Source organism: Chionomys nivalis, chromosome 17, assembly GCF_950005125.1.
Source record: "Chionomys nivalis chromosome 17, mChiNiv1.1, whole genome shotgun sequence".
Lineage (NCBI taxonomy): Eukaryota > Metazoa > Chordata > Mammalia > Rodentia > Cricetidae > Chionomys > Chionomys nivalis.
The window spans coordinates 8,106,964-8,130,809 of NC_080102.1; the positions used below are offsets into that span (position 1 = coordinate 8,106,964).

At 39.7% G+C, this 23,846-nt stretch overlaps 1 protein-coding gene across 4 annotated transcripts in view; it reads right to left on the reverse strand.

Annotated features, from left to right (window-relative positions):
- Positions 1–23,846, reverse strand: part of Rspo2 (R-spondin 2) — a 123,293-nt gene that overhangs the window by 26,230 nt on the left and 73,217 nt on the right. For 3 of the 4 annotated variants that reach the window (XM_057792854.1, XM_057792853.1, XM_057792856.1), the window contains 2 exons: positions 21,579–21,722; positions 19,055–19,243 (listed from right to left, as the gene is read on the reverse strand). In XM_057792854.1, the coding sequence (XP_057648837.1) occupies positions 19,055–19,243; positions 21,579–21,722 (333 nt within the window). The remainder of the gene's footprint in view (positions 1–19,054; positions 19,244–21,578; positions 21,723–23,846) is intronic. The other variant, XM_057792855.1, reaches the window with a different exon arrangement.

A 23,846-nucleotide genomic window follows, 5' to 3' on the forward strand; every position in this document is an offset into this window, starting at 1 on the left:
TACAGGGAGGTAGGTTTTCCCTAGAAGGAACTTGAAAAGTAAACTACCCAATTGTCTGACTTAGACTACATTAAGTATACGTGTTTTATAGCAGACACTAGCTAAAAATGCAAATTATTTCTGCAAAGTTCTAATCCTGTTATTAATCCATTGAGATATGACCCTTTACCCTTCATCTTTCCCCTGGCTGTACTTTTACGTTTTCACTGCATGTTTTTAAGAAAGAGAAACAGCAGTAAGGCTACCCTTAGATTCTAGTTTCAGAGTCTTGAGAAATGACCCATAGGGGTAGATAGGAGCAGTTCCCTAACTAAGAGTCAGATGGCCTATTTCTCTCAGGAAATGTAGAGCTCCCAGGATGCTTTGCACACAGCTCTTTGAGCCATAGCTACTTAGCCTCTACCTCAACAAGCTTCTGTCTGAAGTGGAATTTGACAAGCCACACAAATTCAGGGTAGGTCTAAGAAGTCTTGGAAATCTGAAGTGCCCTTCCCAGCATGAGTCTGGGAGAACGTTCATTTCATACAAGAAGCTAGCTGGAACATCTGGTCAAGGGATAAATATGGGAAAGCCAAACACTGGCATGCTTCCGGCACAGATGCGTGCACCAGTCACAGATCTCTCTTGATAAGAGTTTGGAAAGGGTTAATGGATCTCTTTTACAGAACCTGGGAAGCAGCTGGTGCCCATGTTTTTCTTAGTTGTCCGTGTTCCTTGCTGTTGGTGTTTGCTTCTTGCTTTCATTACAATTATAGCGGCTTTGATAACTTTTCAAATCTTGAGTCACCTTATCAGCAGAGCTTGTGGTTTGTACAACTCTTATTAGCAAAAACATCAAGTATCTTACTAGAAAAAGCACATATTTTACTCATTTCCTCCTAGGCTGTGGATCAGGAGACACTTACAACAGAGCCATGGCAATTATTTCCAGATTCTAGGCTAACCATTTGAGATGCACTTGGGAGTCTTATGTAGGCTACAGCCTGAGTCTGAACTCAAGGCTCAGCACCGAGATGTCAGCTATCACTCTCTGATCTCCTTTGCTTTTCTCTTTTTAAAAATATATCAAATTTCCCTTTATGGTAGTCCCAAAATAGAGGTCTCAGGTTCTTCTTTTGTTGTCTTTTTCATCTAGTAGCTACCTTTGATGGAAGGCTCACTCTAAACCAACCGGAGAACATCCAGCAATACACAAAGTTCAACAACTTCTCTGAACCTTGTTCCAGGTTATGATTACAATGACAACTGACTAACAAACACATGTAAAAATCTTAACAAATGGACTGTGAAATTACGTTTGTGAGAATATTTATGTGCACCATGCCATGCATAACAACTGTTGATTCTTTTTCAGTCTTGTGTGTTGAGAGCGTCCCATATTGTCTTTACTTTGATAACCTTCAACAGATACTCAATTAACCACAAGTAAAATCTACTAGGGAGCATGCGGAACATGAAATGAGATTCACATCCCTCTGATGAATAATCATTCTCTTGGGTATCACCAGCTGAATTAAGACCATAAACACAACAAATGGGAAGTCAGCATTTTCCAGTCATTTTCTGTTCACATAGAAGTCTACCGAGTTTGACAGTTAGCAGAACTCAGCAATGGTGTAATTTTGAAGTAATACTAGACCGAACAGTCTATAAACACTGTAATAAAAGTAGCAAATTCTTTACAGTGATTAATAAATCACGTAACAACTACTGAAAAACCCACCAAAGAAATATATGAAAATGGAAAGGCAACTGAACAAGGTTGTACAGAGACACATGGTTTTGACAAAAGACAACATACATCACGTTCTCACAGGGCCATAGAACTATCTTCAACTACCTGAAATCCATTTTCTGCCTTTAATTCAACTGCCAGTACCTGCAAGAGTCTACATAGGGGATGCTATATGCCAGGTTGTTAGGGGAAGATGTTAAAATTCTGTAATAATTTCACGAGATAAATTCAAATAAGAAAACCTCAGTCTCACCTCTACATGTCCAGAGAAGAATCTAGTCTTCCCAAGACCATCCAAAGGGTCCAGGCTGAGGACTGTTATTCCAAAACCAGAACCTCTCCTAATTCCAGATTCCAACTGCAAGCAAAAACTTTTCCAGTTCAAATTAAGTTTAGAAACCTTGAGGACAGTAGAAACTTGCTAACTGAATAGGTCATCATCTTTTCTCTGCCTGTGTGAACATTTTTGAAAACCCTATTTGCAGGGCCATAATTAGACAGCCAAATAGCCATAAATCGTAACATTCATCTCAGAAATAAAATGGTGCTTTCACATAAATGTCATAAATGTGAGAAACAGCATAAGCATCCAAAATGAAAGACCGAATTTTAAGACGCTTTAGCTGTTTTGTAGTACTGCCATCTAAACCAAAATAGTTTGTATGCTTATTTTTTTCATGGTGATAAAATAAAAAACTTTTATTTAACATAATAATATTCTGTCCCTCTTAAGTTTAAAATAATACAGGACCCCAAAGTTAATTTTTGGTCAAAGGGAATTATGTTACATCCTTTTAGAGAGAGAGGCATATGGGGCTAATAATTTGTTTTGATTTTGTTATTGTTAGAAGAAACAAGTGCTGAACATTTTGAAAAAGTTTGAATGCACATATAAGCTGTTTCTGAAACTAAAGCATAAAATGAACTAAACTTGTGGCTTTTTAGGTTTAGCTACCTTTGTTTCTGCCCGGACGTCTGTTTCCAGTAGCAGATCAACACACTAATCTCCTGAATATGGAAAATGCCGGCATTAAAGCCAAATAAAATTGAGTTTAAGATAATTATACTAGATTTCATCAAAGCATCTTGGCACTCAGCAAAATTCAATCCCAGCCTGCTGCTGAGATTTCATCAGGCTGTTGAACAAGCAGGGAAATAAACAAGAGGGGAGAGAGGACAAGAACAACGTGACAACTGTCAAACAAAATGCTGAGCACAACATGGCACAATTCCCTAAATGCAACGCTGGGGCCACTCATTCTCTCTCACACATAATCTCGTGTAAGCACAAATGTGCAAGGACAATAAATTATGATACGTTTCAAATGTTCACGTCCTCTGTATGGATTCCTTACATTACACTGACTCTGGAACTGTTTGTTAATAAATACCGAAGTTGCATAAGATAGCACCAACTTCAACACTGTGTGAATAAAAATAATCTTCTTTAAATGGCAGTGCTTGAGAGGTCACTACCCTTGTTTGAACTCCTTCAAGCAAACTCTTAATAAATGTAAGCGATTCTAGAAGGAATGGTTCAAATTAGGGTACTACCATTGTTCTAGTTTTCGAACGAGATATGGGCACATGCCATCCACCTGGTGGAAAGATTTCTCGTAGTGGCTCTTGGAATATACAGTTCTTATGTTTCTGATAAAGCAGAGGCAAAATTATTACAGCAACACAGAACGCCCCGCTTCAAACGGGGCTACAGAAGCTGGCCAAATAGCTCTTAATTCAAAGCACATTTGATGACTGTATTAAGTCAATCTGTGCACATGGAGTTGACAATTATACCAAATGGAGGAAGAGCCAAAATGCAGCAGACGCTTGACATTTGAGATAGAAATTACTTTAAATTACTCAAGATAGCAATACCTCGCTCAACATGTAAAATCCATGTATAGATGCAAGACAGATGCATGCAGCTCCCTTATATAGAATGTGACGTCAGCTGGAAAGAAGAGAAGGGGGAAGGGAATAGGAACCTTTATGAGCTACAGCTGACCTAAGCTGGTATTAAATTGCTTTTACCATTTATTGCATAAGATGTATATTTCAAGGAAGATATAGAAGGAGTTGGTATTGGGAGAAATAGATCCTTCAGACCAACCAGTCTGTTGTCTGTTTCCTAAGGCCACAATGATAAAGATATAGATTTTTAATTCATGTATCAACTTTTGTTACTATCTCAATCTAGATATTCTAATAACTAAATTAAGAGTGTCTCAAAACTGAACAGAAAAAAACCATTAAGACCTGTGAGAAATGTCTCTTAGGAAGACAGGTAAATTTGAAAATAAAATATTCTTAGAGGCAGTGCAAGTTGACTTTGAGCTTTGTCTGAGGCCTGCGGTGTGATTTCCTGCCCTCCATGTTCATCTTTTCCTGTTGTTGTTATAACACACACTGACAAAAGAAAAAATAGTCAAGAAAAGAGGGGTTTGTTCTGGTCACAGTCTCAGCACATAGTTCACCATGGCAAAGAAATCAAAATGCCAGGAGCTCAAAGCAGTTGGTCACGTCACAATCAGGAGGCAAAGAGGAATGACCAGAAGCTTCTACCTGACTCCCTTTCTCCATTACTATAGTTCAGAATCCCAGACAGGGAATAATGCGAACCACAGAGAGTGCAACCTTCCTCACATACAACCAAGATCTTTCCCTACAGGTACTTCCAAAGCCTGCCTCCTAGGTGATCCTAGGTTCTGTAACACTGACACCACTAACCATCACTATACTATTCAGCTATATGATTTGTATATTCCAATAAAAGACTGTAAATTTAAAGAGATTTTTTAAATTACTGGTTCACTTTACAAGAGAGTAAGAAACACATTAGTGAGGATAGTCCAGGCTAACTTTCACAGCACTGTTCTAAGATGAAGACTGTGAAAGCGAAAGGCTTGTCCCTATAGAGGGATGAACAGTGGGAGCGGCGTCACCTATGGGCATGTCCCAGAGATCACTGCGCACCAAATGATGAGAGATTTTGAACTGAAGGAGTGCTAGGCTTGGTATCTATGCAATAAATCAAGCTTTTTCTTGAACCATTTACTTTTCCAAGTAGCAGCGATGCACCCTAAGGTGTCTCTGGGCTCCTCAGCTTTATAACAGGCAGACTACAAATGAACGTACCTGAAAGCCTTGGTCAGAAGTCATGCTCTCTGCCCTCTGTTATCCCCTGAAACAAATTCCATGGATGCAGAACCTCCAGAATATAAAAGAAAGGAAAGACGAAAAGCCTGTGTTCTGTCTACTTGGCTTTGCTCCAATCCTCAGGGAGAATCCCACACACCATGGTAAACTGCAGAGAGCCAAATTTGACCAGCCTTGAATGAATGCAGGTCTCCAGAGAGTCGTTTTCTCCAAGTCTCCCTCTTTCCTCAAGGTTTAATCAGTACTATATAATGAACCGAAGGGTTCACTCCCCAAAGCTAAAGTGTGTTTGAATACAGACATAGAAGTACTGTGTGTTTACTGAATCTGTTATCAATTGTGCATACATTTCTTACATCGTGTTCATTACATGGCATTCAGGGCAATGCACTCATTTTAAACTGTATGTCACACCTCTGCTTTTATGTCTTGCTAGGTGGATATCACACATACTCAGGCTTGAGTTCATTAGTGTATCATCTTCCCTGTGATCATCACCTAGCCAACTTCAAATCTGCCAGGCAACATTCTATCTGTGAGACTCAATTTGATAACTATCTCCTGGTGGTATTGATTGCCTCCCCACTTCCTCCCTTATTATATGCCATTCACGCAAACGGCTGCCTTTTCACTCTCTTTAAACATGGATTTGTTCAGACAGATCATCCACATTGATGTCTGTTAATCCACACCCGTGTCCCATTTTTCACACTCGCTCTTCAGTTCTGTTCCTTGTCGCTGGTGCAGTCCTCTCAGGACTCCTGGTCTGCACATCTTTGCAACCAGCAACGCATGCTATTCACCCTGCCACTTCTGTCCCTTTCAGTAGATAAGGCTTCCTCAAGCTGATGTCCTATTAAGGATGGTCAGTGGCTGCCTCCACCGATTCTTAAACTAATTTTTTATTCATCACCCGTCTCTGGCAGCGAAGTGAAATCAATTCAGTTTTGGCTACGCTGACACATCAGCCAGCAGGAATGTAAAGATATCCCCCAGCCCAGTTATATAAAGACTTTGAGTACAGATAACAGTAAGGAAAAGGAGTGTCCAATGGAGAAGCAAAACTAGATATGTAGACAGTGTGCTGGGCAATGTAGCTCTGTGATAAAGCACTAGGCAAGCAAGTAAAGATCCTGGAATTTATGCTAGCATTCCATTTTTATATTCACATTATATTAAACAAGAAAAGAATAGTATTATTCAATCTTCATGACAACCCTATGTCACAGGTACATGTTATCCTCATCACATAGATGTTAGCACTGAAGAAACATTGCAAAGTAGCTGGCTTTTAGGTGTTGAGCCAAGATTTAAGTCATGATATGGCAGTATGATGATTGTATTAAGTCTTGATATGTCAGTATGAGGACTGTATTAAGGGGGACAGCTGTGAGGCTGACCAACCCCAGGGGAAAGGGGTGTAGATTATGTACCAATCATAGTAAACTGGGCACACTGGCATCATGGCTAGGGAAAGATGCATAATAATGAGTTAACCTGTAAGACTGTAGCTCAGAAAGAAGTTGGTTCACATCAGAGGAAGCTATGTGATGGGCTAAAAGCAAAAATGTGAGAGCCAAGAGTAGGCTAGCTCATAGGAGGTGGTCTTGCAAAATAACAGAACCTGAATAAAATGTGGCAAAGAACTCACCTGTTTACATCCTTGCTCGCTTACTACTAAATCATGCTGTGGCTTGCTAGCCCCATTTTACACATGACCGAGCTTCGGGAAATTAAGAAACTTGATGTCTTTCAACTAAGAGGTGAACAAGGATAGTGTATAGCAAGTTTAAAACTCGACTCACTTCCTGCACTGCGCTTTTCGCAATACTTATGTCTGCCATGGCTGAAGGCATCAATTAGAAGGTAATGAGGTATCAAAGACGTGCAGGTGTGTACTGGGAAGCGGGAGGCGCACAGCTGAGGAGCCCTGAGCAGAGTGGGCTGTTAAAGGAGAAGAGGAAGGGAAGACCAAATAAGCTTGACATTTCCTTCTGCCCCGTGGCACAAACGTAGCAAATTAGTTACTCCTCCCTTTCTTCCTGAACCCAGCATTTCACTTGGGAGTCCCTCAAAACCCCCAGTCCAGTCACTAACGTGTCACATAAGATCATTTTAGAACATACAGTGGAAATCGGGCCTTGTGGGAACATTTTTATCCTTGACTTGAATAATATTTATGCGTTTTAAGAAAATACACTGAAAGGGAAAATACATTAGGACGTTAATATGACAAAGAAAAAAAAAAGACTAAACCATTCAAGAATCTGGGTAAATGGCAAATGGGAGAGTAAGAAACAGATATAGTTCACTTGGGGTAAAGCAAACTGTGCCTAGACTAAAACAGAAAGAGGGGAGAGAGGAGCAGGAAACATTGCACAAATAACCAGGGAACGGCCTGGCTTAGAAAGTTGGCAAAGAGAGATAGAGGGGACATAGCAGACCGGAGGCCAAGACAAAATCCTGCACTCATCAGAAAAGCAAGCAAACAGAAAAATTCGTAAACATCAGGACTCTGAAGTATTTGCTGGTAATTCGTCCATTAAAACCTGCCTCTGCTCAACACTGGGCCCCAAATCCAGGATGGACAGTTTATCCTCTCACTGACACCTTCCCAACACAACATTCAGCCACTTAGCTTTCAGCGGCTTTCTGTTAACATGCCCGCACTCTCAAACGTCTCCCGGACTTTCCACTCCGAACAAGAGAAAGTTCAAAGTCGCTCTTGTCACAGCCACGGTTTCCAGTCAGCAGCTTATACTTTCTGCCATGTAGGGTTTGGCCTTCTAACACTGAGCTTCTACCATCATCATTTGAAAAAAAAAATGCCTGACACAATATCAGAGAATCGCAAAAGATGCTGTCCAGTTCATTTTGTATTAGCCATGCTGGGTATATAGAACTTATTTTTAATAATAGGCGATTGTATACCCAGTGAGGCTTCCTTGGACAAAATTGGTTTTTCACTTGCAAGTGATTATCAACTGGAGTTAGTTTCTTGGTTAGGGGTGGGGACATGTGTCCATTTCTCAGATCTAGAACCCCATTTACTGGAAATCCAAGCAAACCTCTGGATGCTGCCACAGTCCCAGAGTTCATACCTATATCTATCCTCCTATGTTTAGGGCGCTTTGTTTCCTTGATGAGTTTCTTCCCTTCTGACTCTTGGAATCATTCTGCCTCCTGTACCACAAAATTCTCGGGGGAGGGATCAGATAGAGCCATCCCGTTTAGGACTGAGTGTTCCAAGGTCTCTCACTCCCTGCTCATGATCTAGCTGTGTGTGTCTGTATTTGTTCTCATCGGCTGCAGAAGGAAGTGTCTCTGATGGTGGCTGAACCGTGTGCAGAAAAAGGCCATTAGGAGTCATGCTCAGGCTCACTTCCTTTGGTAGAACAGTACTACTTGGTTTTTCCATAGGTCCCTGGCCTAACTAGTCTCAGGTTCTTAAACATCCAAGCAATGTCAGGGATGGGTTCCCTCTCTTGGAGTGGACTTGAAATCCAATCAGATTTGCTTGTCTTGAAGTCAGGTCATTGTTGTGAATAAAAAAGTTCGTAGCTCGGTTAACGTTTACACTTCTCCCTTGGCAGCAGTAAGACTCTACCTTCCAGTACTGTGGATACCAGTCAACTGTGATGAAGATTCTAGATAGGTAACATGTTGACTTCTCTGTGTTTGGTGAGTTGTGCAGGTGCTGTCTTCAGTGATAGGACCTTACTGCAAGTTTGTGGAGAGCAGCCAATTACTTTGGTAATAGCCTGAGTTTTTGCGGGGTTCCCATGGATCCCCATTTGGCCACAACTTGATTAGATGTAATCCATTCCTATTACTAGAAGCTTTATTTGGTGGTAAGAGGTGTCTAGTTGGGACAATGCCTCCCTCATAATTTGATGATTTCATTTAGATCAACTTCACATGCGTATATTATTTTAGGAAGTTTCTACTGTGGTAGGTTTCCATATGGCCCCTCAAATGGTCACTTTAGCTGTCCCTCCTCATATTCTCCTCCTCACACCCTCCCACCCTCCCTTCCCGTCCCCATTTTATCCTATTGTTTTTTCAATGCCCATCCTCATTCTTTGTGCAGAGTCCGGCTTCTGACTTTGTATTTTTGTGGGATTCCTGTGTGTGCAAAATGTGTGTCTTTATGTCTACATGTATTTCTCATACTTTTTCCTGGGCTCTGTTTCTGTTTGGTCTATCCTATTCCAATTTGTTGTTTCAGATCTACCTTATTTTATTATTATTCCTTAACTACCTGTTTGTTTCCTACTGAGAGACAGAAGGGGAGTGAATTTATATGGGAAGGGAGGTGGGCAGGAAATGGGGGGGTTAATGGGGATGAGACTCTGTAATCAGAATGTATTGTATGAAAAGAATATACAATCAATAAAAAAATAAATAAAATAAGCCTTTGGTGGATCAGTAGTTAAGAGCACTTGCAGAGGAGCGTGGTTCAACTCACAGTCCCCACAGGGTAGTTCAAATCTACAACCCCAGTTCCATGCTTCCTGGGGCAACAAACATGTCCAAGGTGTGCATATATATATATATATATATATATATATATATATATATACTAATAAAGTAAATAAACGAATCTTAATACAAGACTTTACCCATTCTTGCTATTTAGATTTTCCTAGGCCCCTAATAGCTAACAATAGCTCACACACACACACACACACACACACACACACACACACACACACACGTATCTATCAAAGCCTATACTAACAGTCAGCTGACAGTCACAATTTGGCTCTTTTGCCATTGTGTGATGTACATTTCTCTCTGCACTGACTTGATAATCAGTTTTACTTCTAAAGCTCTCTTTGCTCCATCTGTTCCTTTCTTCAGAACATGGAGGAATGCATAGCTAGAGCGATAGGAGAAGCACGGATGTCTTAGAACAGCAGCTCTCATGCATCAGCTAAGTTCAACAGAGAAATGGGAAGGTCTCCACAACACGTTTTAATAAAGCGAGTTCAACTCAGGAAACATTTACTCAATTTCCACTTGGTTTTCTCATAACTAATAATTTTGATACAGATTAAAATCATCCAAAAACAGCCTTGGAAAAAAAAAACAAAAATCACAAAAGGCTCCTTAAAATATTAGTGTAGGGAGATCCCTTGGGAGATCTTCCCTACCATCTATTAACTATTTACTAACAGATTTCAAGGGTAGCTGCCCGAACCCAGGAAAATAGAGCTATACCATACATAGATATTTAAAATGCCAACCCCACCCCCTGAATCCAATATTCACTAAAAACATTCTGGATGATACCAGAAAAATAAATCTGATGATAAAGTAACTCCCAGAGTTCTGTGTCCACCTCTTCCACGATTTTGTGGAGTCAGATCAGGATCACAGTTTCCACTTTCATGGTGGGGTAAGGATGAAGCTGCCTTCTGGGACCTTGGATGTGAACTAGACAGTCTTCAGTACATGACCTACCACAGGATCCCTGCTCTGAATGAGCATCCAGTCTGAGAAATCCATTTCATCTGACGGTAGCCTGCTTAGCTTTCCTCTCCCTATGGAACTAGACTATGTTGTGAGAACTGTCATTTTCCCCAACTCTAGTCTATCATCGAAGTCTTTCTCCCCCAACATAAATCAAATGCACACACTGCCATGTGTTCAAATTGTGAGCAGATATGTATGTGTATGCACCAGTACATTTTTTATTTATAAATAAATGTACACCATAACTTTTCAAAGAAAAGTTATTAAATCGGTATTATAGTTGATAACTGGTGGAAGTTAAAATTTTACTCAACTATTTTAATGAATGTTTGGATACATTTCTTTTTCATCCATCCTGAGCTCTTTCTTATTCTGTCTCCAGTTTACTTGGTCCTCGTGTTCTTACATTTTTGGATTCTGTTTCATCATGCTGCTATGTATCATCTTACACTGTCACTAAATACTATGGACATCTGGCAAGGAAATATAAGGGTTCTGTGTTAATTTCTAAATGTCCCTTTATTAGGTAAGTTTACATAGTTTTTATTCCTGGTCTCCGAAAGTCCTTAAATAGAAGAAACAATGCTAGACCTATGGAGATTACGTCTACGTATCACAGAAAGGCTGTTTTGTGCAGTTAAAACGGTTGCTTCCATAGCTGCAGGTTAATAGAGAAAATGTTTGCCAGGCCTCTTATCAACAAAATCATCCTGTCACCTTAGCCACTTCTCTATGATGACGACATAAGTCACACTGGGATTATAGTAAAACTGACAACAAAACCTTGTCTTGTTGCCCCTGGCCTGGACAAAAATCACAAGTCCAGCCAGAGGCCAGCCCAGTAGCTGGAGAGGTGGCACAGCACGCCGACTTAATCCTACTCTTCCTCCACACCATGGGAAGATCACAGGCAGGCACTGGAGGTGCAGAGAAGGGGATTTCTAAGAATCATGAGGGGATTTTTATGCCCTGCCTTGCAGAGGGTGCGGCAGTGTTTCCTATAAAGGGACACTCTACCTCTGGCACCATTTGTGTCCCATTAAGACTTGTTATTTGGGATAGTCATAAAATGGTTTACGTCTTCCACATTAAGATCAAACTAGCTGACGAGTGAGCAAAATTCATAAAAGAAGGGCACTCTGGAATTTTCCTCTTTGCTTTGTTACGTGGCAGACATCAGGACTTCGGTGGCATATATAGTTAAATTCTTTTTACAAGTACCCATAAAAGAGACGAGGACATGGTGGCCCAGAGTATAATTGAATCAGTCTGGTAGAGCTTCCAGATGGGAACCTCAGAGAAGGGCACAAAGGTGTAGCTTTTTTCGCTTGTTCATTCATTCACTCTCCCCTCTGGGCAAGGAAGAACGGCATCACGACAAACTTGCAATGAAACTAGGAAAACATTCTCTTACGTCCCTCCCTTGTGAGATCTATGTGCCTTGCTCTCCTTAGATTTCTGTGCCCATGCCCACGCCCAAAGCTTCGCTTAATTTAGCATCTATAGACTTTATGCTCTCCATCCACACCACAGGAACCTGCTGTGCTACTTCAGACGTCCTCAGATTTGACGCTCTGCTATGTAAGAGTCAGTGAACCTGAAAATAACTAGATTGTTTCAGAACAGCAACAAGAAAAGATGTGCTACCGCTGGACACTGTGGCACAAACCTGTGATCCCTACACTTGGAAGGTGGAACTTCAAAAACCCTGGTTTTCCTAAGACACTGTCTCAAACACACACACACACACACACACAACACACACACACACACCAATGGAGATTCTACTATCACTAACAGCTAGAGTCAATGTTTATCTTCTGTTCATTTTCTAAGAACAAGAAAAAATAAACTTTAAAGTAGGATGTGATAAGAGAAGGGCCCAGAAAAGGGCATTTCTCAAGACACCATTAAGCCCCCTGAAACAGGAATTTTAGACACGCTACTGCCAGAAATTTTTGGAAGCAGGTGTCCAGTTGTAAAAACATCAGCTTTATATGATGAGGATAAAATTAAAATTTACAGAGTTGTAGCTCTGGGTAACTATTCAGGCTTACATTCAATATGTACACCATCTATGTATCCAGAGTCCCTAGGAGCAGTGCAACTGAAAATGATCACTAACACAAATCACTGATTGTTCAACGAAATGTAACAAAGCATTGAGTAGAACACAGAGAAAGACAAAAGAATCCTCGGAGAAAAACTTCATTAATGACATTTTTTAGACAGTGTGTAAGTCACACAAGAGAAGTGTTTCTCCTTATCCTCTCTTCCAGTGATCCTTGAGGCTGGCACGTAGAAAGTAGACCACATCAATTGCAACACAAACACAAACAAAATGTAGAGAAATAAAGAACATATGTTTAAAGTGTATTTTCTTGACCCTGTCCTACTGAAAATGTGCTTGTTTCCTGTTCTTGGTTTAACCCATCACAATCAGTGGCCATCTTTAGTTCTATTGTCTAATGCATAGTCCACATGATGCTGTAAGTTTCTGTAGAAGAAAACAGATATGTCACGTCTTATTACTTGTTATCCTTTAAAAGTAGATGTTTACAGGATTGAAGTTCTAAGCTGCTAAGTGATGTTTGCTTATGTTTCCTCCCAAGTTAAGAACCAATTTTGATTGGATCACAATTAGGTAATCTTAAGATGAATGAATTATTTCCAAATTGCATAAGTATATAGTAGCAGATATAGTATATAGTAGCAGATTTCATATTTATATTTAACTTGCTTGCATATTCTTAAGGAAAACTGTGCACCGCTCCAAGAATTACCCTGTAATGAGCTAACAGTAGTTGAAGCAGTCACAGCATCAAATGCAGAAAGCCACTGAGCATCTATCTGAGCATCACCTAAGAGGCGGATTACTGAAACGTCTTAGAAACAACGATGATGTTAGGCATAGGGCAATCATATGAAGGGCAACAAATGCTAAATGTGGCTTAACAACACCAAGGGGAATCATCCAGAAAGTTGGCCCTGAAAGTCTAAACATTAAAGGGACTCTCCTGAAGCCATATACACCCCACAAACTGAACACCACCACCAAAACTAAAGAAAAGGAGGGCCTTCATTGGAGAAGTGTCAAAGCACAGTTAGTGGTCCAGTGCTTCAGGACATATGAAATGTGACCTCTGGGGTTCACCTCACCAGTTATTCTACAGAGGAAGGTATCAAGAAGAAATGGAGGTAGCATGTTGTATTTTCAAGTATTAGTAAGGAAACAGAAGGATACTTCTGTATGTAGTAGCAGAGAAAGCTGAAAGTTGGGTGCATCACTATGCAAGACAGTCATGGTTTCACCTTTAATCTTCACTACAGAAACTAGGAAAAGACAAGAAACTCAGGTTTCCCAGGAATCAAGATCTTGGCCTACTCTTCACTCTACCACTAGTAACATTTTAAGGACTAATTAGAGCCTTGCTGTCACTCACTGGGACTTCCTCTTTTCCCCAAATATTGTGGGAGAATCAAGAATATTAAAATAGTCATTGAGTCAACTACTACAACAAATGTATCTTTGATATTCACATGCTCACCTTTACTCAGATTGGTTGCGGAATATTTGTTTGACTATGTAAAGATGTGTTGCTGCTTTACCTTGCCTGCCTACATGTATCTGACTGTTCTATTCAAAACCTGTATGGACAATAGTAAGGGAAAAAGTATAGGCAGGACTTCCAGGCAGGGAGAACAAGTAGGGGGAAGAATTTAGACTCCAGGAAAAAAAGAAAATTAGATTCCAGGAGCCAGCCAGGCATGGAGGAAGCGGGAAAGTAGGACATACAGAGCGAAAGAAAGGTGTAAAGCCCCATGGCAAAATATAGATAAAGAGAAACACGTTAAGTGAAAAGAGTTGGTGGGACAAGGCTAAGCTAAGGCTGAGCATTCATAATTAATAAGTCTCCATGTCTTTATTTGGGAGATGTTTGGCAGTCCAAAGAAAATTTCAACTATGCAGATTTGATGGAGGTGGGTCTTGTATTAATCTGTTGCTTTCATTGGTTAATTAATAAAGAAACTGCCTAGGCCCATTTGATAGGCCAACCCTTAGGTGGGTGGAGTAAACAGAACAGAATGCTGGGAGAAAAAAAGCCGAGTCAGTGAGTCGCCATGATTCTCCCACTCCAGACAGACGCAGGTTAAGATCTTTCCTGTTAAGCCAGCTCGTGGTGCTACACAGAATATTAGAAATGGGTTAGATCAATATGTAAGAGCTAGCCAATAAGAGGCTGGAACTAATGGGCTAGGCAGTGTTCAAAAGAATACAGTTTCCGTGTAATTATTTTGGGGCATAAGCCATGCAGGCGGCCGGGTGCCAGGGATGCAGCCCTGCCGCTCGTATTACAACACAGATTTCTGACCAAACACCACTTTTATAGTTTTCTGAATATCAAATATAAGTTAGCACATCTCAGCCGAAGCCCTCCTTCACTAGCCTACTTTACTTTTCTGTCCAGCTCATGTCTGTGCATCAAATGATAGATGGTCAGCCATTACTTCTTCACTACAGCTATTCTTTCTAAGAAAAACTCTCCAATTCTTTAAGCAACAGAACAATAAACAGTACGGAACACTAGTCAACAAACATCCAGCAAAACTTGCTGTAAGAGCTAGAAAGAGACTTAAACAAGTAAACACACTTGCTATACAAGCCTAAGAACATGAATTTGTTTACATAAAGGTAGGAGAAAATGAAGTCCACAAAGTTCCCCCTCACATACCTACTACTACTACTAACAATAATAATAATAATAATAATAATAATAATAATAATTTTTAAACTTGAAAAAATAATGTGAAAAAAATATTAAAGAACATTTGATAATCTTATAAGAGGAAAAAATTATACTAACTTACAGATAATATTTCCCACTGTACATGGGTATCCTCCAGCACCATACAATTTGATGTTGTTCTCCCATTACTCATTCAAATATATAATAGCCCATTTATCTTTTTCTCTTAAAATACTGCCTAGTATACAATTTAAACTAGACTCAAAATTCCTTCCATTCAGAGTTTGGGGCTATTACTAAACTAAATTATTCCCAGCAGGATGAAGTCTACACTCAGGAGATGGGAAGGGGTGGTTGTGTCTGCAACATGACCAGCTTTTACTTTTTAGGGGTCTGTTCTTTCCACATGTCTTCCAAACACACTGTCAATTCACTGTCTTGTCATTTTACCTCCTGGGGTTTCCCATGATCCCCCTATTTTCCCTCTGTTTCGCATTTACCCTTCTTTTTTGGTAGCTATGCCATAGGTAACACCTACATTTAAAACAAATCCTATTTAGTCTTTGAAGGTTGACAACACAAAGTCCATTTTTGAAGCAGAAGAGCAAAAGTCAAGAGAAGACTGAGCACATGCTACCACCAAAATGGGAACAGCTCTACTGTCAGTCTGTGCTCTTGACCCCCGCTCTTTTCTTGTCTTCTAACCACAAGACCATACCTGTTCCTCTCAGCAATTAATTCTCCTGCCACTGGGGTTTAGAAAAAAACTAAACCTTAGAAATTTCCAACATCGGTACCTTCAGTTTATAAATGAGGAAATAAAGGCCAAGAGGGGTTAAGCAACTTTGCCAGAGGTCACAAAAGTTATGAGTTGACAGGATGTAGACACCCAGATCACAGACCATACCTCTAAGGGCATATCTAGAAGTCCAAGAAATATTACATGTTTTATCAACAAGGAAAGAAAAGGAAACTGACCAAAACGAAAAGTTTGGAAATGAAGAATGGGGACTTTAGTACAAATACATCTACTGAAGTTGCTATATGGAACTTCCTTATTTTTTCCCTTCACAAAACAAATTGCGTGGGATGGGTAAAGAAAGAAATAGGTGAGGTCATTATACCACAATGCTTTTGTTGTTACTTTTACCTTTATAGTTTTTCATTTTCTCCTACTTAATAGCTTTCAGTGTAACATCTTACTTAGCCATTCCACAATGCTGACCTCTAGCTTGGGCCTTTCCTTAATCAAAAGCAGCTGATTTTAATGTGTCTGAGCTCCAGTGTGAAGGAGGCTAAGACTGCATTTGAGTGCAATCAGGTTAAGATTGGCTCCAACGGGAGAAAAAAATCCATACATATGTTGAAAAGATCTGAAAAAAAAAAATGCCTGTATTCTCAACCTGATTACGACTTACATTTTTGCATGGTTTGTCAAAGCAGATCACTGAAATCAAATCAAGATGGTAAAGGGGATAAAGTGGTTTTCTTCTTCATTCTTCTGTAATCAGCGTGACCCACTGAAGAAGGGGACTTTCCCTTCTCTCACCTGAGGCAAGGTGGGACTCACCACTGGAGGTTATGCCAATTTTTAACAACCACTGCACAAATTCCAAAATTAGTTTCTTAGTTCTTATATCCTATATTTGAAACTAGAAGTCATTTTATTACAGAACCATTAAAGTCTACTAATTTATTTTCTTTAAATCAAACAAAACAAGTTTCAGCATATCTTCGAAACCCTGTTTTATGTAAACCCATGCGTGTTTACTATTTCACTATATTTAGACAAAAAAATTAGTAAACTGAAAATGAAATAGCTACAGGGATTAGAGCAATGCTTAATGGATAAAATATGGTTAAAACCTAAATACAGTTTAAACTGGAATCTATATCTAGCATCTCAGGCTGATGTGGTGTGGTGTGGTGTGTGAGTGTGGTGTGTGATTTAAATTATCAGTAGAATCAGGTATATTCCATGACGGTGGCAACTATCAGTCGCATGAAGAACAGAAATGTGATAAATATTATGACTAACAACCTATCTACTCTCTAGAAAACTCTCAGTCGGTACTGAGGTCAGGACAAAATGAAAGGCTAGAAAGGGCTAGAGGAGTGTGTGGGCTCTTCAAGCATGTTTGTTACAAGAATATTTTCAGTCTAATTTTTGCTATTAATGTAAGCCACAATTGCAGGACCATGATGCTTAAAAAGGGAACGGGGGGGGGCAGGAATGAGCCGGTTATATAAACAATATACAACAAAGGACGTCTTTCTTTTCGATACCTGAATACATCAAGCTTGCTTTTAGGCAAAAGGTTGCAGGTTAAATGCTCTCAGCTATCCAAGAAGTGGCTTATTAGTTTTGTAAGAAAATATTTTCTTATATTTTGACTGAAAAATACCCACTTTAACTGAACAAAACCATCCTTGTTAGTGCAAAGCAGACCCAAAAAAACTTTGTTTCAAAGGCCCAATAAGGAAAAGCACGACTAATTCAAGAGGAAAAGCTGCCTCCTCCGCGGGAGCTTCTGAATCTGGATCTAATCGTCCTCAGAGGCTGGCTGGAGTCTTGCAGTCGTCAGAGTGTCGTTGGCCTCCACGGATCGTAGACCTTCTCTACACAGCAGCACAGAGTGGATAGAAACCCATTTTAGCAGCTACATGTCCTCTTTCTGGACTAGAAGTAGAAGCCAAGAAGCTACACACTAACAGAGGGTGAGGGGAAAGAGGCCAACCGAGGTTTGGGCTATTTTAGGAGGCACTCTTCCAAACACAACTTTCTTTCGGCTTTGGTTTTCTATTTGTACACTTTTGAAAAAAAAAAATCTCTCGGTTTCATCTGTGGCAACATGGCTTTGGCCAGTGATACAATAAATGTCAACAAGTGATTACTGCTTTAAGAAGCACACTAGCATTGTGAAAATTCCCTGTCAAGAAGCTGGTGAGATGATTCGGTCAGTTTATGCTTGCTACTCCAGCCCGTAGACCTAAGTTCATACATCCAGCATCCTCAGTCAGATAGGTCAATACTCCAGCCCTGGGAAGGGTGCACAGAGACAGAGGGCCCTAAGGCCTTGCTGGCCAGCCAGCCTAACCAAAATAGTGAGTTTCAGGTTATTAAGGAACCATGTCTTAAAAAGGTTGGAAATAATAAAGGGAGATGGCAAATGTTGCTGTCGAGCCTGCACACGCGCACACACACACACATACACGTACACATAAACACATATGTACACAACACCCACATACACAAAAGAACTGCAGTTTGACCTCCTGATTCTGTGTTGTCCAACACCTTGCTAAGGACTCCTAATTTCTAAATGAGCCCAATCCGGCTATTATAGAATAATGACTACAAATCAGTATAATTGTTACAAAGAGTTAAGTACACACAAACCAGTAGCTGTTTTCTACAAATCAGTATCCAAACAAAGAGAAGGGGCTGATTGTGCTAACAGTGGGACAGGGTTTTGTCCTCCCAGTGTTTGGGTAAGTTTATTTTAAGCTGTCATCTGCAACTAGTAATGATGTGAATGATTTTACAGATCCCATAGACCTCTCTATGCTAAACCCTTCTCAACGAAAGCTGGCTCCTTCCTTCTGCAAGGACCCGATTTCGTAAGCACCCACTTTTATGGTACAGTTGAAAAAAGACACACACACACACAAATAAAACCTCACACTTTCAGAAGTCTCATTTGAGAAAGCACATTCATATTCTTTCAAGTTATTTTTAAAGAATATTATGAAAGCAAATCAAATGTCCACTCTACATAGAGCACGGCTTAAGTATTTGTTTCTGAAACAGAATCTGATCTCCTCTCCATTGTCGGTATCAGAGAGATAAATAGCATTTATGGCAAGGAGAGGGGAGAGGGAGGGGAAAACTTGAGCAAGCACACAGCACACGAGAGCGCTTAGTTAGACCCACCTCCTGGACAGTGCCTCATGGCCATCTTGCATCGCCTGGACTCAGCAATGGTTGGACATGGTATTGTGTCTTTTGCTGGCTTCTTAACAATCTGTCGTGTTCTGGTTTCCAGACCCCATTTAAAGCCACACGTGCGGTTGTTTCTGCTACACGTTCCCCACTCACTCCAAGGACCAACTTCACATCCTTCTGATGAAGATTTCAAAAACACAAACACAGACAGCAGTTGGGTATTCACTGTTCAATTTGATATAAAACTTATACAATGTTTGTTTATCTATTACCTCTAGCGTAAGTCTCAAAAACCAGCTTATGTAGCCTAGAGGAGCTGAACTCATCTGTCTAAAACTACAGTTGCTTAAGTCAGAGAGTACTGACAGCTTAGATAAACAAACGCCACATAAGGAATGAAGGAGCCGTTGCTTTCCATCTGTCACGTTTCTGAAGGGATACTGCTGGCCAGTCAGAAATGCAAAGCTCTGCCATCTCTAAAAGATGGCCTCGAAACTGGCAAAACCCAAAGAGAAGGTGCTGTTTTCATGCCACGGTGGAAGTCACCATCTATCAGGCTAATTTCATATTCCCTACCTCATATCCAAATCTGTAACTGTGTTTGCTTTATTTCACAAGTACTGGGGATCAGAAAGGAGTTCAGTATGTAAGTGTTAGTGTGTGAGTGTGTGCGTGTGTTTTCTGATTCTGCCTATTCTATCTATTCTTGTATTTCTTACTCTCTGTACCCATGACGTATAATACACGTTTGAAAATTGACAACTGCGGCAAAAAAAGATATCTATTTTTTGTAGTCATAAAAAAATTTTGATGCCCATTTTGTAAGATGACTGAGCAGTGGTGGAGGCAGGAAGAGGACAGTACCACTGTGTACAGTTAAACCTCCTCATCAGCTTTATACTGAAAAGCTCCTCACATGATACATGAGGACCCCAACCTGGAGTTCACACAGAACACACTGTGTTTTCAATCTCAGTAGGCATCAGAGCCAAGTCCAGGATTTTTTTCAAACCCATTTAAAACTGTAATATAGGGTTATATATGCATAGGATTCTATGATGGAATATTCTGTACATTTCCATTTATACTTTGTAATAGGTGGGATTCTTGCTTCTCAATACCTAAAACGGCGTTCATATAATGTTTTTAGTAGCTTTTTCATTTTTCAACTGGGTGATAAATTCATGTACTAACTCACACACTAATACTATTTCAAATTAACACATTTCTTTCCAAAACTCACATCTGAGTTTTCAAATATATATAACTTCAAAATGGTTCAACAATATTTCTAAAGAAGTAATTGTCAAGTTCCGTTTTGAAATCACTCCATTTAAGGGAATGAGGAGCATAACTGATGATTCTTAGCACCACTGGATGTCAAATCACACGTATAGTGCATCTAGTAAAATTTGAGGGAGATGAGCATGAAATTACAGCTAAGATCAAATCTATATATTTGTAAGTGTAGCCACTTTACCTGCTAATCAATAATACACCCAGGGGGAAAACCCACAGTATTTTATAAACACCACAGTATAAAGTTCACATGAAGTTTCCACAATGGGTGATTATTTTTTTCACAATATGTATGTTAAGGTATTCTACAGATCTAAAATTCAGTTAACACCAAAGCAATTTTAATAAACTTTGTAACTTGCAGCCAATCATCAAGAAAATATATTTAGGCAGAAAAACATTCTCTCATTTTTCTGTTTTCACACAGATGGCTAAGCAAGAATCTCCATAGTTTGTTTATTTGCATGGTTAAGGCAATAGCATGGATGGCATAATAATGCTTGGAAGTTTTGTTTTTTTCCTAAATAAAATATTTTAACAGTACTGTGGTGGTTTGAATAGGAATGGCCCCCACAGACACAGACTTGGTGTTTGAATGCTAGGGCCATAGGGATCCACAATAATAGGAGGTGTGGTCTTGTTGAGTAGGTGTGGCCTGGCTGGAGGAAGTGCCTCACTGTAGGGCAGGCTTTGAGGTCTATACTATGTGCTCAATCTATGCCCAGCACACAATTTCCTTCTGCTGCCCGTGGATCAAAATGTAGAACTCTCAGCTCCTTTTCCAGCACCATGTCTGCCTGCACACTGCCGTGTCCCACCACAGTGATAATAGACTAAACCTATGAAACTGGAAGTTACCACAATTAAATGTTTTCCTTTATAAGAGTTGACATGGTCTCCTCACAACAATAGAAACCCAAACTAAGGCAAATACCAATAATTTATTATAATAATAATAAATGGGTGTATTTGTGATGATAAAGTTTATCACTCCTTAAGTAGGCTAATTCAGCAAATACATAACTACCAAGTTTTGGAACAAAGATACCATCATCACAATGCCTAAACTCTTTAGAATCAGCAAAAGAAGCTAAAACCTTTTGGTTCTAATGAGCATTGGAACTCATTTACTTTTAGGCTATCTCCAACATGAATATGTGCACAAACAGGTATGAAAAATTTCAACTGAAGAGTTGAATTAAGACCTACTCACCTACACATTCCATGGTCTCATCTAATGGTGCAAAACCATCTGGACATTCATCAAAGCAGCGACCTCTGTGCAAATAAAAGCCTACTTTGCACTTGGTACAAAAGTCTTTGCTAAAGCAAGAGTCACAGTTTTCTATTCTGCATCCTACAATTTTAAAGAGAAAAAAAATAGTTAAAGTTGTGCATTTTACAAATCAAATTATATAAACTCATTGGTTACCTTAGCCAAAGCATTAATGGTTAGAAAAGTCAAAAGCTTTTATTTTCTTATGTTAGAGCATTCTAATTCACTCCCTAATTCTTCCAACAGCATGCCACATTAATAAGTAAGAATGCCAACAAAGGCCCTGAGGCAGCAGGGGACTCCAGAAATGTTTGGAAGTCCAAATGGGATTAAAGCAGATGATTGTAAAGAATATCCTCTAACTACAAATTACATCGCCTCCAAGACTGAAATCTGTGCTGTCTTTCAAAGTTCCACAATGGGAAATAGAGTGGGACCTCTACTCAGCATCTTCTATTTTCAGATAGTCAGTGACTGAAGAATGCAAATTTCAAAGAATTTTTAAACGCCTGGTGCATCACCCAAAGCACTGGTCAATGCCCGTGGTCTTTTTTTATAGAGACAAGGGTAGGGAAAAGGAAGGATTAGGTCACTTTGTGGAAACCTCATGGCAGGAAGACCTTTGTATATATTTCCATTTACTCTTCCCAGTTGGGTGAAACCCTTAATTTGTAAATGAGGACCCTGGGATCTAAGAGACAGAAAGTCATACAGGGAGGAGTGGCTGCTTTGGTTCGGACTGGGCTTCTTCTTAAACACAGATTATGATAAAGATGTACAATAACGTACATAAATCTACTGACACATAACATGAGGTCTGCAGATAGAAGCAATGGACAATCAAAAACATTTTCCAACCAAAAGACACAATGTTCCAACAGAGGTTTAAAGAAAGCAATTAATAGGCTTGAATTCTAGAGTAGCTTCTCTGGAAAAAGGCAGTGATATCTGGGCCAGACATCAGTGGCAGGCACAGGCAGAAATGAGTGTGCTTCCTGAAGGGGACAGCAAAGGAGCTGGCAGGTTGGTTCACTGAAAGGCCAGGGTTTCAACAGGCTGTGGTTAATGGTTAGTCGTAGCAGATCTAACTGTTGGTGATCATCAGTACCCAGAGTGATATGCAAACGAGTAGCATCACATCCATCCTTCCACAGGTCCCCAGTACTATATTCAGTGTCATAAGGATTCTGGAAAGACGTAAGTCACGTATTTCCCACAAACTAAAAAGTAATTGGAATAGAAATTATAACTGAAATTTAAAAAAAAAATCCCTTTGTGCTTAAATGTTTAAACATTGAGAAAATGATTCCAGAAATTAGCAAAAAGCAAAAAAAAAAATGTCATCTAAAATACATTATATAATGTTAATCTCTAGGCCATAAGAAAAAAATGGCAGGTCCCTGCCTTTCCATTTTGACTCTGCAAGGGTCTTTTGTGCATGGAGTGACCACCATGGAGCACCTAACTGAATACCACCAAATACAGAGCCAGAACACCAAACGGGTCCACCAGAAAATTACAACATTGCTTCTTTGCTGGGGGAAGAAAATCATGGGCATAGAAGTATAGTTTGTCACCCCATAAAAGGTTCATTTGTAGTCTTAAATGCTCTAACCTGCATTTTAATAAACAGAGGCCTACAGCTGGATAGAAGCTCTCAATCACGGTCAGACTACATGACCAGTATGTCCACAAATTGTGGGTTTTCTTGCTTCATTTTTCAAAGAGGAAAGCAGACTTCTCTGTTACAGAATTATTTTCCAAGACACGATAAGCATTCCAAAGGATGAAACAGAAGAGGGTAAAGGGAACAACAATAAAAAAGAAACTATATTGTTTTAAAAAGTGAGGACTCCACAGTTCATCAATCAGCCATTACCTACAAGGTCTGATTTGGCCTTTAAATAAGTTCTGCACAGTTAAGTCGTTTGGCCAAAACGTTATAGCAACCAGCATTTGGAATTAATTTTACAAGATTTTTTTGCTGATCTTTATTGTTACTTAGAGTTCCTTTCCTCATTCCGTTCCTCACTTCTGAGACCACTTCTCGAGTGCAGAATTTCTCAAATGTCTATCATTCTCCGTAGAGTCCCTCAGGACTATTTCAGGCATAAATCCTGCTGGAGAAAAGCTTAATTATGCACTCTCAAATTTGATACATTTGATACGTTGATAGCAGAATACTATAACCATTAAAAAGCACAC